Source organism: Mustelus asterias, chromosome 13 (genome assembly GCF_964213995.1).
Source record: "Mustelus asterias chromosome 13, sMusAst1.hap1.1, whole genome shotgun sequence".
NCBI classification, from domain to species: domain Eukaryota; kingdom Metazoa; phylum Chordata; class Chondrichthyes; order Carcharhiniformes; family Triakidae; genus Mustelus; species Mustelus asterias.
The window spans coordinates 32,834,147-32,849,974 of NC_135813.1; the positions used below are offsets into that span (position 1 = coordinate 32,834,147).

The following is a 15,828-nucleotide window of genomic DNA, read 5'->3' on the forward strand; positions in this document are numbered from 1 at the left end:
AGTATGTGTAGGTTAGGCAGATTAATATCATAGAATCTTAATAGTGCAGAAGGAGACCATTCGGGCCATCGAGCCTGCACCGACAACAATCCCACCCAGGCCCAATCCCCATAACCCCACACATTTACCCTGCTAGTCCCACTGACAGCAAGGGACAATTTAGCATGGCCAATCCACCTAACCCGCACATCTTTGTAGTACAGACTACCTAAGATGAATACGCGGGGTTATGGGGATAGGACAACAGAGTAGGCCTAGCTAGAGTGTTCTTTCAGAGAGTCGGTGCAGAGTCAATGGACCGAATAGCTCCCTTCTGCTCTGTATGGATTCTATGGACCTTCCTGTTCAATCCTTCCAAGAATCACTTATTTTACTGACGTTTAAAAGTTAAATTGCAGAAGAGTTTCTTTATTTCTCCATCTTTCATTTTGGCTAAGGCAAATCCGTTTTCATTAACATTTGGGAGAACACTGCAACTGACAGCACAAGATTTGGCATAATTCAGTAACTGGGCAGATATAATTGGCATTGCTGATTTGGATTCCATTGCATTTGTCTGGGAGAGGTTGCAAACAGAAGGATAGGAAAGGGTTAAGGAAAGCGCCACCAGCTGACAAGACAGTGGAGGGACCTAGAGAGAGGCAAAATTGAGCCTTTAAAAGCGACATAAAAATGCTACAGTCCAGTCCGTTCAAGATCAATTGTTTTATTAGTTTAGTTCAGTGTTCAGAGCACAAGATAACGACACAGAGGGACTGCATTCTTAACTCAGTAAAAGCTTAGGTCAGAACATAAATTTATAAAAATCAGTTCATATTGATCATTTCACCAATAACTTGACTGAGTGCACCTAAATTCACTTCAGTTAACACCCTGCAGTCACCAGGGAGAGGAGTAGAATTATCATTCTTAGGTGCATTAGGTTTAAATTCCAATTCCGAGGTGAAAGGATAATGTTTGAAGAAATACAAGAGGGAGGCATTTTTTGTGTACATTTTTATGAATGAAACTTTTGAGAAATGGATACAGTTCATTAACCTGTGAGCTCAGTTTGCGCATGCGATGTTTCCTGATAGCTGTACTGATTGGTATCAGTTATTATCGAACCATAGAATCCTACAGGGCAGAAGGAGGCTATTCAGCCCATCGAGTCTGCACCGACCACAATCCCACCCAGGCCCCATCCCTATAAACCCATGTATTTACCCGAGCTAGTCCCCCAAACACTAAGGGGCAATTTAGCATGGCCAATCCACCGAACCCGCACATCTTTCGGACTGTGGGAAGAAACCGGAGCACCCGGAGGAAACCCACGCAGACACGGGGAGAATGTGCAGATTCCGCACAGACGGTGACCGAAGCCAGGAATCGAACCTGGGTCCCTGGCGCTGTGAGGCAGCAGTGCTAACCACTGTGTCACCGTGGGAAGGATCATTGTTGTCGGTGCAGCTTGATGTTTGATTGCGTCATCCTACAGAGTGGGTAGATGCAAACTGGCATCCGGCATTCCTTATGTGACAGGTTAATGGTCTCATTCACATCCTGGGGACAGAGGACAGGTGAGGGGGGGGGTGGGCAGTTGGCGGAGAGCAAAACATGCAGGACTGCTTTCACAAGCTGAGTGGTGACTGCGGCATAAGAACAGATAGCAGCGTGCTTACTCTGCTCCCGCTCAGTTAGGAAACAGTTTGCGATCTCCACAGACCTCCAAGGGGATTAAAACAGTTTTTGGCAGCTTTATGGATAGGCAAGCGTAGCGTGTTGACATCAAGCAGCTGACTTTATATGGCTAGGTTTACCAGCAGAATTTGGACACCTTCCTCGTGTTAGAGTTCACGCCTGCAGTTTTCACTGCGCTGTCTTAAATGTTGAAGTTTCAAAGCTGCAGCATGCAGAAACTGGTGAGCTCATAAAACTCTGCCGCACACAAACACCTGGGCTGATACTCCCCTCTCTAGCTGGAGGCTGGTGATGCCAGTTATCATGCCACTCTGGCCAAGATAAATGCTCTTAACACAAACTGGGCATTAAATCTGGGACACTCTTAGGCTCTGTGGCTCAGTCACATATCAATGCCCTAATTGGGAACTTTGGCATTCGGTAAGTTCTATGCAGAAGGAGGGAGCGAGGGTAAATACACTCAAACCAGGCAGCAAGATTTCGCCCCCCACCCCCCCTTCATTTATAATACCATTTATGCTTAAGTTTGTCAAATGTTTGGTAGTAAAAACTCTATCATTATATGCCACTAAATGTTGAAGGGCTACACTATTTGAAGCCATGTTCTCTTTAATTCTCCTCAATATGTAGGTTAGATGGATTGGCCATAGTAAATGCGCAGGGTTACAGGGATAGGACTTGGAGAGTCGGTACAGGCTCAATGGGACGAGTGGCCTTCTTCTGCACTGTAGGGATTCTATGGATGGAACTCTACCACCTCGCCCACCACGGAATCAGTGTGGGCGAGGGTCCGACAACGGAAATCTCCTTCGACCTCGGTGGGGGTGGGGGAGGGGGAATTTTCAGTCGAGCCCAAGCGAGATCATAAAATCCCACCCTTTGATTCAATCTATGATTCTATGAACTGAGAATGTATTACTTCAGTTTAGAGAGGATTCCAGTTCACCCACCACTATTACAGTATTGAATGTTCAAAGTTTATTTGTTGGTGTCACAATTAGGCTTGCATGAACAACACTGCAATGAAGTTACTGCGAGAATCCCTTATTCGCCACACTCAGTTTCCTGACTGCTGGGCAAAGTTAAAACGATCCCCTCAGTGCGAGATTACAATCCACGTTTTACACTAGTGCTCGTCATTTGGTTTCTGAGGGGTTTGACATCTGAAGGCATGTTTCTGCCATTGAGGGTTGACATCATGTCACATCCTTGAAGTGTGAGAGCCTTAATGACCTGCCACCTTGAGGAAAGGGTACCAGTGATTTGTGACACCTCCACAGGACAGTTTCACCGCTTCCGAAAGTGTTGTTAATTGGCCGCAAGCACCAGAGGCAGTGGATGTTTGAGGGGCTGGAATATCCACAGACAGGCAAATGAACGATATAAAGGAATATCATTGTTTGGAAAAAAATGTTTTGTGATCCACTCCAAGTTGAAAGTGGTAAGTTATTTAGTGAGAGCCAAGAAACTAAAATTCTGCTGATCAAAGAGAAAATACAAGAAGCAAAATGCCAGCTGGTTGAAAAAAAGAATAGATCGGTTAACATTTTGCAGAGCCTTGGTCAAACAGCAGGGAAGTGGGACTAATTGGATAGATCTTTCAAAGAGCCAGCACAAGCACAATGGGCCAAATGGCCTTCCAGTGTACGGTATGATTTAATGACTTTGACAGATTCATTCAATCGGGTGGGCCATAGGGATAAACTCTCATGTTACCAATCATCTAGCTGACTTGTTTATTAAAGTGCATCAAACAACCTAGGTAAATTAGGTAGCCATGACACAATTCTTAAACACGAAAGAGCTGTATATGAATCAATTGCCAAGGGGCGGGGGAGGCAGTGGCCTTTTGGTATTATTGCTAGAATCATAGAATTCTATGGTGCAGAAGGAGGCCATTCAGCCCATCAAGTCGGCACCGACCACAATCCCACCCAGGCCCTCTTCTCACAACCACATGCATTTACCCTAACTAGTCGCCCCTGACACCAAGGGGCAATTTAGCATGGCCAATGCACCTAACCTGCACATCTTTGGACTGTGGGAGGAAACTGAAGCACCTGGAGGAAACCCACGCAGACACGGGGAGAACGTGCAAATTCCACACAGACAGTGACCCAAGCTGGGAATCGAACCCGGGTCCCTGGTGCTTTGAGGCAGGAGTGCTAACCACTGTGCCAACTATTAATCCAGAAACTCAGCTATTGAGCAGATTGGGTTTGTACTCGTTGGAATTTAGAAGGCTGAGGGGGGATCTTATAGAGACCTATAAGATAATGAAGGGGCTGGATAGGGTAGAGGTGGAGAGATTCTTTCCACTTAGAAAGTGGTGGAGGCTACCTCGTTGAATATGTTTAAATCATGGATAGATGGATTCCTGATCGGTAAGGGAATTAGGGGTTATAGGGATCAGGCGGGTAAGTGGAACTGATCCACTTCAGATCAGCCACGATCTTATTGAATGGCGGGGCAGGCTCGAAGGGCCAGATGGCCTACTCCTACTCCTATTTCTTATGTTCTTATGTTCTGGGGACCCGAGTTCGAATCCCACCGTGGTGGATGGCGGAATTTGGATTCAGTAAAAAATATCTGGAATTAAGGATCTACTTCTTGGGAGCATGGGAGCAGCATGGTGGCACAGTGGTTCGCATTGCTGCCCGACAGCACCAGAGACCCCGGTTCAATTCTGGCCTTGGGTCACTGTCTGTGTGGAGTTTGCACATTCTCCCCGTGTCTGCGTGGGTTTCCTCTGGATGCTCCAGTTTCCTTCCACAGTCCAAAGATGTGCCGATTAGGTTGATTGGCCATGCTAAATTGACCTTAGTGTCAGAGAGATTAGCAGGGTAAATATGTGGGGTTGGAGTCTGGATGGGATTGTTGACGGTGCAGGTTTGATGGGCCGAATAGCCTCTTTCTGCACTGTAGGGATTCTATGAAGCATAGAATCCCTAGAATACAGAAGGAGGCCATTCAGCCCATCGAGTCTGCCCCAGTACAATCCTACTTAGGCCCTATTTCCCACATATTTACCCTGTGAATCCCCTGACACTAGGGCCAATTTAGCATGGCCAATGAACCTATCTTAAAATGTACCTAAACTTTCAACTGCAGCAAACAGTTGCACTCAGCTTGAGACATTTTTTTCTGGTCTGTCTTTCACTGTGTTGAGTCTATGTGGTGTTGATGCCAACATCACATCAATGTTCAACTCAGATACTGAATGTTATCCCTCTATACCCATCTTATCCATGTAACTATCTAAATGCTTTTTAAAAGACAAAATTGTACACATCTCTACTACTACCTCTGGCAGCTTGTTCCAGACACTCACCACCTTCTGTGTGAAAAAATTGGCCCTCTGGACACTTTTGTATCTCTCCCCTCTCACCTTAAACCTATGCCCTCTAGTTTTAGACTCCCCTATCTTTGGGAAAAAATATTGACTATCTAGCTGATCTGTGCTCCTCATTATTTTATAGACCTCTATAAGATCACCCCTCAGCCTCCTACGCTCCAGAGAAAAAAGCCCCAGTCTATGCAGCCTCTCCTTATAACTCAAACCATCAAGTCCCAGTAGCATCCTAATAAATTAAAGCTTTTCAAGTAGGAGAACCTCTTATCAAAAGACCACCGTTGCCCATTAACAATATCGCTGGAGTACAGCTGTACCACAGTTGGGCAGCTTTAACCCAAAATATCTGTCGGCTTCCTGAGCAATCAGTTTGAAAACGTAAATGGAGACAAGAGGAGAGCACGGTGGCTGGCACACATAATCTGCTGATTTATTGGGCTGTCCCGAATGAGTAATCTGAGCTCTATGCCAATTCTCCATGGGAGTGTAATGTCCGGGACGCATCGAAGTGCGGCTCCTCAGTGGCTGAAGTCCCCAATGGTATCAGATGGATTGGCATAACACATTGGCTCTCGTGTGCTTTTAAGCGTCTCTTAGCTGCACAGAACCGTCCTCCACCTTGGGGGATACCTCAGCTGGATCACAGTTTTCAATGAGTTCCATGCACCTGAACTTGGCCATGCCAGGTTTTTCCTGATGTTGGCACCCCAAGCGCATATAACAGCTGGGAGACTATACAAATGCTCCAGAATAGAAATGTGGTGTAAGTTTTATTTGACGATCACAGGGTAATGTAGGAGGTTCCCCACCCAATGATCTCAGTTCATTCAATGAGGATGATCCAAGGGTCACAGAGTCATAGAATTCATATAGTGCAGAAGAGGCCATTCGGCCCATCAGGTCTCTGACTCTCTGACAGGGAATTTTGCCCAGGCCTCCAAACTATCCCCGTAATCCCAGCACATTTACCTGACTAATCCATCTAACCTACACATCTTGGGACACTAAGGGGCAATTTAGCATGGCCAATCTACCTAACCTGCACATCTTTGAACGGTGGGAGCAAACCGGAGCACCCGGAGGAAACCCACACATAGTGAGGGAGAAGGTGCAAACTCCCCACAAACAGTCACCCAAGGTCAGAGTTGAACCTGGGTCCCTGGTGCTGTGAGGCAGCAGTGCTAACCGCTGTGCTGCCCATATTTGCAGAATCATTCAAATAGGTGAAAAATGGACAAGAGGGATATCTCAGTGTGAACAAAATGTCTGTTCAGGGTGCAGTGACACGGGGAGAACATGCAAACTCTGCACAGACAGTCACCCAAGACTGGAACTGAACCCAGTTTTCTGGAGCTGTGAGGCAGCAGTGCTAACCACTGTGCCACCATGATCTTATTGAATGGCGGAACAAGCTCAAGGGGCGAGATGACCCACTCCTGCTCCTTATGTTCTTATGTTCTCTCTTCAACATAGAATCCAATTGGCTGCTAACTGATTTCAAGATTTTTAAACTTCCACAAATTAAAATGGGAGTTAATTCCAGATATGTGAAGAAAAGTATTCTGACACAAACCCACCCCTTACTGTTTTAAACCACTCCATTCCTTCTATGTGAAGGACACATTTGGGTGTCCTTTTTACATGTCCTTCTGCCCCTCTTTCAGATAGTCTCTCTGATGCCTTCTTTCAAGGAAGAAAAAGTCCCAAGTTTCTCCTTGCTTCTGGGATCAAATTACTGTAACTTTACAATTTAAATGGACATCTCTTTTAAGATATCATTAAATAATTCTAGCACTTAAAATGACTGAGACAGATGTGTAATTATCAGATCATTAATACATACCGAGTACTCAACAGTTCTTATCATTTGTCTACCCAGGTTTAACATTAGGCACAGAGAACACTTGCCTTTCACCACAGCGAACACAAAAGTTAGAAACTAAGCAAAACATTTGCAGCAATTACCTAATACATAATCAATTCTGAGAATCCAGAGTAAGGCATGTGCAATTTACTTGTTTATCAATCCAGTCTCTAATGCTGCCATCTCCCCCATTTTTTTTAAACTTACCCTGTTTCTCGATTACTGTGCTTAACAAACTCAAAAAGTGGAATGCAAAATGAGTTATTAAATAAAAATATATTAGACCAGGGAAACAAACAGCTGACAATACACGACAGGGCAGGAAACCAGTCAAGCAAAAAGGATAATTCCATAAAAAGCAAAGGTGAAATTCGTGTGGTTTCGATATCTCAGCTGAAAATTGAGAGGACGTTTGCTTCACAGCTGAGTGCCAATGGATAGATGCTCGCTCACCAGGTTAGGGAAAAGACAACTCATTTATTGACAGGTTAAAACTATACAGAGGCTTGCAGCTTCGTGGCTGCAATCAGCTCCCGAGATGACTCCGAGTACAGAAGCCCGCTCTTACCAAAATGACCCTCCATCCTGCTCCCCAGTTGGTTCCCCACGTCATGTGACCCTTACTCGCAGATTGATCCTTAAAGGGACAATCACCACAGCCAACTCCTGTTATTTTGATTTGATTTATGGTCACATGTATTGGGATACAGGAGAAACATATTTTCTTGCACGCTATACAGACAAAACATATCATTCAGAGAGTACAAAGGGGAGAAGGAAAGGAGAGGGTGCAGAATGTAATGTCACGGTCATAGCTAGGGTGTAGAGAAAGATCAACTTAATATATGATAGGTCCATTCAAAAGCAGCAGGGAAGAAGCTGTTCTTGAGTCGGTTGGTACGTGTTCTCAGACGTTTGTATCTTTTTCCCAATGGAAGAAGGTGGAAGAGAGTATGTCCGGGGTGCATGAGCTCCTTGATTATGCTGGTTGCTTCTCTGAGGCAGCGGGAAGTGCAGACAGAGTCAATAGATGGGAGGCTGTTATTGAGGATAACTAAATTTTTTCCCAAAGCTCTTTGCCTATCCACCTCTCCCTCCTTTTTATGATGCTGCCTATTTGACTTATTCAACTTATTTGACCAAGCATTTGTTCACCTATCTTAACGTCTCCTTCATTGGCTCAGTTTTGTCTGATAACTGTCCCGTAAAGCACCTTGGGAAATGTTACTACTCATGAATTAAAGACAGTGTGAATTCTGTCTTCAGCCTGAATCCATGGCGACAGTCACTTGCACAGATGGGAAATGGAGCCAACAAGTGCTTTGCGAGCCTGTGGACTGCGGGATCCCTGATCAATATCACGTCTACCCTGCCACCTTCTCCTGCCCTGAAGGGACCACCTTTGGCAAGCAGTGCACCTTTCAGTGCAGACCCCCTGCTCAACTACGAGGTAAGAAAAGACGTACTTTGAAAATTATTGGGTATATCCATTTGTTCCCTCATTAAAAAAAAGTCACAACTGTCACTGAGCTCTCAACTCCTTATTCTGAACTATCAGCTGCACCTCTAAAGAGTCGCTCTGACGTCGACAGTTTTCAGCTGCCTGAGGCAGTGGCCCAATTCTTAAATGGCTGTCACTGCAATCCTCAGTGATAAAAGTGCCAGAGGTAAACATGAACCTGGAAGCAACAATGCGAGTTCTGATTGATGCACTGGGCAGGATCTGCGCTTATTTAACACAAGTGAGTGACAAGGTCTTGCCTCCCCACTAGAATAAAAAAAATACTACCATCTGGTGATTCGATTACTCTATAAAACTGCATTGCAAACTACTGAGCTTTGGATCCAGACAACTGGATCCTCTAGCTGTCATATTCTGGGGTTGGGGAGGGAGGAGAGTGGGGCAGTTGGATAGATAAATTCTTTTGGTTCATGGAAGCATTATTCATCAACATGGGTACAAATGTTACAGCCCATTATCGCTGCCTTCTCCTCCGCTCACACCTTCGACAGCCAATGACGTGCAGTCAAAGCCCAAGAAACCTCTCTCTGCTGTTTGAAGGTTTTATACGTGTAGTTAAACTTTATTATTTTTAATCTTGTTGCTCCCATCAGGATTAAGCTGAGGACAGAGAGAAAACACGGAATATGCCAGATTTTGAATTAAGCCACAAGACTATTTCCTTTTATTAGGCGCTGACAAGACCGCGTATCTGTGGTGGTCACACACAGATGTGGAAGTACTAAAACTAAGCAGCTGAGAGGCAGGCAGACACACATCTTGATCATCTAGCCTGCTCTCTCACCCTTGCTGCACTTGTGGATGTCCTAAACTATGGGTCGTTGCCCGGCAATAAACCTCCAAATTAAATTAAGACAAATTTGGCACAAGAGCGCAATGGAACCATTTAAACGACGGCCAAAATGCTCCCAAATTAATAATTACGTTGTTGTTTTATGGTTCTGTTGGCATATCCCAAATGCAAGCAGGGTTGTAAGAGTTCAAAATGAACATCAAATGGAGACATTTTGTGCCACACAAGAGGTGGAATCTCGTGCTCTCACTGGTGGCGAACTTGGAGGTGGGAAGGGCATGTAATTAGGCGGAATGGTGGCATATCTGCCTCTCCCAATATTAGTAATAAGAGTTTGTCATTAGTAATAAGGGTAACACGGTGACTGAGCGGTTAGCACTGCTACCTCACAGCGTCAGGGACCCAGGTTCGATTCCCGGCTTGGGTCACTGTCTCTGCGGAGTCTGCACGTTCTCCCCGTGTCTGCGTGGGTTTCCTCTGGGTGCTCCGGTCTCCTCCCACAGTCTGAAAGACGTGCTGGTTAAGTGCATTGGCCATGCTAAATTCTCCCTCAGTGTACCCAAACAGGTGCCGGAGTTTGGCTGGGATTTGATTAGTAGATTTTCACAGGAGCTTCATTGCAGTGTGAATGTAAGCCTACTTGTGATACTAATAAATAAACTTTAAAATATTATGTTCTGGCTGGGAAGAAACATGGTCCTGTCCTTTAAGGTCAATTAATGACCGCTTATGGGCCTCATCCTGCTCCTGCTGGTATTAACCCAGTTGTGGCTGGGTCCGTTCACATGCAGTGTGAAGAACCGGTGCAACTGCGCGGGCAGCTTGTTACCACTGGGGCGGTGCCCCTCGACCAAAGGCACACAGAGCCTTTTCAAGGAACTCGATGTCAGGAAAGGGTGACCCTGCCAACCCTCCCATACCCCTCACCCAGCAGCTTCCCAGCTCATCATCTCCACCCTCATTACTTGACATATATGATATAAAATAAAATTAGTCACAAATAAGGCTACCATTAACACTGCAATGAAGTTACTGTGAAAATCCCCTCGTCGCCACACTCCGGCGCCTATCCGGGTCAATGCACCTAACCAGCACATCTTTCAGACTGTGGGCAGAAACAGGAGCACCCGGATGAAACCCACGCAGACACGGGGAGAATGTGCAAACTCCACGCAGACAGACACCCAAGCCGGAAATCAACCCGCGTCCCTGGCGCTGTGCGGCAGCAGTGCTAACCACTGTGCCACCGTGCTGTCCTGGTGCCGCCCCACCTACTTACCTGTGGCCTGGGTCACTCCACAATCCAGGGACTCCCTTGGGTGCTTTCGCTGCTCCAGCTGCCACCTCCCCGGGTGGCGCAGCTGAGCACGAAAGGTGGAAAACTACAATTGACTGGTAGCCCTCAATAGCCAGGATTTCTGCCCCGGGACTCTTGATGCAAAGGGAAGGTCTAGTACTGGCCTCAGCACTGCCTGATTGACATGTAGTTTGGTGGGCCTCCCCGATTTGAGGCAGTGTGGGTCACTCGCCAACTCTCCAGCCAGCGGGCATGACCTCCAGTAGCACCAGAAGATTCCGTCCACGGAGTGCAGACTCCAAACGTAAAGTGGGAAGACTGTTCCTCAAGATGTTGATTGCTGGTGCCCACTTGTGTGTGTAGGAAGCGAGGGGGTAAAATAAATCTCCCTGCATATGCGTGACTTCACTGAGGAAATGGGAGATTGCTAAATGACTGGCTGATTGAAGCCAGGCAGCTGAAGGAACAACACAAGGCATGAAATGAAAGTCATCAGTGTGCCACCAAAACATAGAAACATAGAAAATAGAAGCAGGAGTAGACCATTCGGCCCTTCGAGCCTGCTCCACCATTTATTACGATCATGGCTGATCATCAAATTCAATATCCTGATTCCACCTTCGCCAAAGGATGGTACAGAACAATAACTAGCGTATCACGTGCACGACATCCCACTTAATAAATGTAATGTCCATCTACAGAATTTCAGAAATCAAGGTTAGTTCTTTAGCAGATTTGATCACAGATTGTTAAATAAATTTGAGCAAGTATTCCCTGGTCGCCACACTCCGGCACCTGTTCGGGTACACCGAGGAAGAATTTAGCATGGCCAATGCACCCTAACCAGCACTTCTTTCGGACTGTGGGAGGAAACTGGAGCCCCCCGGAGGAAACCCACAGAGACACGGTGAGAACATGCAGTGACCCAAGCCCGGAATCGAACCCGGGTCCCTGGCACGATGAGGCAGCAGTGCTAAGCATTGTGCCACCGTGCCGCCCGTGGAGTGAAGCATTCAATCCCTTGAGCCTGCTAGCCATTCAGTTAGATCACGGCTGATCTGAGCTTTAGCTCCATTAACCTGCCTTGCCTCCATATCCCTTGATGCCTCAACCTAATCTATCAATTTTTGTCAAGAGAGCTTCATCCATCACATTTTGTGGGAGAGAATTGCAGATTTCTATTCCCTTCACCTCACAGCTTTGTGTGAAACGGTTAGGGGTGCCCCGTTCAATGAGGAAAGTGAACTGTACAAATCGCCCTCAGCCCCTGTGGAGTTAGCTGATCGCAGACATTGCAGCGGTGGGACTGCATCCTCGGTCTAGGCAAAGTTCCAGTTCCTGGTTGCCAACCATGTCTCCTGTTGGAGAATGTGTGTACGCAGAGTTCAGTTGAGGACAAGATCAGGTTCAGCTGCAGTGCCTCCCGTGCCAGCACTCAGCAGGGTCTAGCTGTGCCTTGTGGACATAACAGGAGAGTAAGGGGGGCCCCATTGAGGGATAGGAAAGAGCAATGATGTGGGGACAGTCAAACATCTTCCCATCAGTGACATGAAGATTTCTTGCCTCAACTGGGAGTTGGAGCATTAAACTTGTTCCTTTGAATTGAACAAGCAGGTTTAGTCTGCAGAGATATGAAAAAACAAAATCTCCTTCCTTCCAGTAGCAGTACATTCAGCCGAAAGCTTTCTTTCCCCCACCCCCTGCCTTATTATTTTTTTCAATAAACGTTCAAATGCATCAAGCCAACAAATTACTTATTGGAACCTGTCAGCCTAAAACAACAATAATAGTTTTTTTTCTAATTGCGAGTAACTTTAAGCAAGTTTCGGAGTGGCTTTGCCAACAAAAACAAACAACCCAAGGTTCAAGGGTAGAAATTGGGATGGAGTTTGTGTGAGTGAACGTCTTTCGATACATTTTGTGCTGTGAAACAGTGTTTTAGTTGTGGTTTGTAATGTCGTGTACAGGATATGCGTTACTGGGATACTGTGAACAATTTGCTTTCCAAATACATGTGCCAGCAATTCCAACAAGGTTGCTTTAGTTTCTAGTCAATGAGGTTTAATATTGTGCCAAAAATGAGTCTTCAATTTGAACTAATGCAACGCACTGTTCTGCAGGGACCAATAACACTCTAACCTGCCTCGATGATGGACTGTGGTCTTTCCCCGAGTCCCTTTGTGAACTGATGTGTCTGGCTCCTCCTCCTGTTGCCAACGCCAGACTTCAAAGCTCACGGTGTCAACATGACGGGCACAAGGTTGGCTCGTCGTGCAAGTACAAATGCAAACCAGGATACCACGTGCCCAGCATCTCGAGAGAGATAAGGAAGTAAGTGTCTCACGCACTGACAGATTGGTGTTGGTTCTAGATTTGAAGGGCGGGATTTTATGGCCTCACTGATCCCAAAACTATAAAATCCCGCCTGAGGTCAACAGACCTTTCCATGGTCCGCCCCTCGCCTGCTGCAATTCCCATGGCGGATGGGACAGTAAAATTCCAGCTTAAAATTTCAACTGAACCACACTTCAACAGAACCACCGTGAGGTATAAAATTTGTTTGGGGGCAGTTGCATAAAATGGACAGCAGCGAATTGGCGGCCTATTTTGACACTCTGGGCAGATTTTCTTTTGGGACAAAATGGGTCAAAAAAAAGAAAGAAAAATCAGGTTAAATGTCAATATGAGTTGGTGACTCACTATTGCCAGCTCTGCGTGACAGCCCAAGATAAGTTTTATACCCCCCACCCCCTCACTGTGGGACCTGTTTTGAGACTATCATTTTCTTTACGCCTGCAAAGTGGATATCCATGATACTGCTTACATCAGAATGCAAGCTGAAAAATTGGTTAAAGGTGTTGGAGTTATGAACTAACAAATAATTAGGGTTTTCCTTTAATGTTGCACCACAAGAATGTAGAAAAACACTTGCTTGCATGCTAAATGTAATGCCCAGTGCTGTAATGTTGAAAACATGTCCAGGGAAATGGCATTGTTTTTGGCAGTTAGATGCCAGACACCAATGACGTTACCTTATTTGGCATGTGTTATCTGCAGTAACCTCTTTGAGGCTAAGTCGTGTTTTAATTAATATCAGCCACTGGTCTGGGAAATACTGCTAGCTTGTTAAGTATGTCGAGCTATAAAGAGCAGAACCGACAACATGTTTCACAACTGGTAACTAAGGACAGGCTCTCTTTTCTGTTAACGTTGAAGGAATTCTCTCTTCTATCAAATACTAACATGAATTTTGCACAGTAATACTGTACAATGGGGAGAAATGTATCCTGAGAGACCGGACTGACTGTTGTCGCAGTTTGGAGTTGATTATCGTCTAGTCACAGTGAACATTTCCAAAACCTCATGCATATTTAAATAAACGCATGGGAAGGAATGAATCTGATAGATTGTCTGAAATATAAAACAAGGTGTTTCCTCGTCCCCTATTGGTTTGAAAGGCTCTTCCTCTATCCCCTTAGTCTGTGGCTGTGACGTTTGATGTTTTCTAATGAGAATTCTAATTGCCTTTCGCTCTCTTTGCCAAGTTTCCTTGACACTTGCTCTGTGTAGGACAACGAATTGATCAGGAAGGTCGGACTCAAACCCTATATTAATTTCTCCTTCAGCCGAGGCGTTGCAACTGTGGCTCTAACCTGCCCATTCCGTTTTCTCTGGACTTCATCACAGAATTCCTACAGTGCAGAAGGAGACCATTCAGCCCATCGAGTCTGCATTGACAACAATCCCACCTAGGCCGTATCACCTCATATTTACCCTGCTAGTCCCCCTGACACTTAGCGTCAATTTAGCATGGCCAATTAACGTAATCTTACCACATGGTACTTGGGCTTATTCTGCAATAAGAAGTTTAACAACACCAGGTTAAAGTCCAACAGGTTTATTTGGTAGCAAAAGCCGCATTATTCTGCAATCCCAGAGGGAAGCCACAATCACAAGCACTCTACAAAAGTTGCAAACGTACCTGGAACCACAGGATCACGGAATTGTCCCTCGGATATGAAGTGCATGGAAATCCAATTGCTTGTTGGCCAATGCTTTTCCAACATTAAATATGACTCAGCTTTCTTAAACCAAGTGTCTGCAGTGAAGGAATTTGCACCTTATTACTTCCCTGTGGCATGTCTTTTCTCTAGCTAAGGAGGCAGATAGACAACTGACAAGTTGTGCTGAATGGCATTGAAACAGCAATGCAGAAATCCTTCTTAAAACAGTGCACAGAAATGAAGCAATCTTTAAAGTCTCTGCCACCTCAATTGGAATACTTATTGACAAATTGTAGAGTAGATTCATATGTCATAGAATCATAGAATCCCTACAGTACAGAAGGAGGCCATTCAGCCCATCGAGTCTACAGACCACAATCCCACCCAGGCCTTATTCCTAGAACCCCACACATTTATCCCGCTAATCCCCCTGACACTAGGGTCAATTTAGCATTGCCAATCAACCCAACCCGCACATCTTTGGACTGTGGGAGGAAACCGGAGCACCCAGAGGAAACCCAGGCAGACAGGGGGAGAACGTGCAGACTCCACACAGAGAATGACCCGAGGCCGGAATTGAACCTGGGTTCCTAGCGCTGTGAGGCAGCAGTGCTAATCACTGTGCCACCATTTGCAAAGAGTAAAATAAAAAGAGTGAGGATGAGAGAAAAATATTTCCTCTTCTATCCTTATGTAGGCAGCTCTGGCAGAAAATCAATGCTGGATTAGGAAAACAATTATCAGCAATGTTTTTTCTTTGAGCCTGGTCAGGTCCACTGCTATCGAATTGCATTGTGGGAGAAGGAAACTTCCACAGTCCAAAGATGTGCAGGTTAAGTGGATTGGCCATGCTAAATTGCCCCCTTAGTGTCCCAAGATGTGCAGATTAGTTGGGGGCGGGTGGTTAGCAGGGTAAATCTGTGGTGGTGCAAAGGTAGGGTGGAGCAAAGGGCCTGTATAAGATACTCTGTCAGAGAGTCGGTTCACACTCGATGGGTCGAATGGCCTCTTCTGCATTGTAAGGAGTCTATAATTTATTTCTCCATTTCTGCTACGATTGAAATCGGGAATGTTTTTACAATTGTAACTTTCGTTACCCTATTCGCAAGAATGTGAACATAAGGCTTCACTGTGTTTATATTTTCATGGCTCTGTGATTCTGACACGGTTTTAAGGGAGCCAGTTATTCCAGTGGAATTATAAAGGAGCTGATGAGTAGTTATTGATCTCCCATGGGCTACCCTTAATTAACTCACACTTATGTTTCTGCAGTTCAAAGATTTTTTCTATTGCAATAAGGAAATCAATTGTAGCAA

General features: G+C 45.5%; 1 protein-coding gene across 1 annotated transcript in view; it reads left to right on the forward strand.

Annotated features, from left to right (window-relative positions):
- pappaa (pregnancy-associated plasma protein A, pappalysin 1a) overlaps positions 1-15,828 on the forward strand; it is a 285,790-nt gene that overhangs the window by 222,303 nt on the left and 47,659 nt on the right. Inside the window, exons 15-16 of the mRNA XM_078227597.1 lie at positions 8,163-8,346; positions 12,629-12,839. Coding sequence (XP_078083723.1) covers positions 8,163-8,346; positions 12,629-12,839 — 395 coding nt within the window. The remainder of the gene's footprint in view (positions 1-8,162; positions 8,347-12,628; positions 12,840-15,828) is intronic.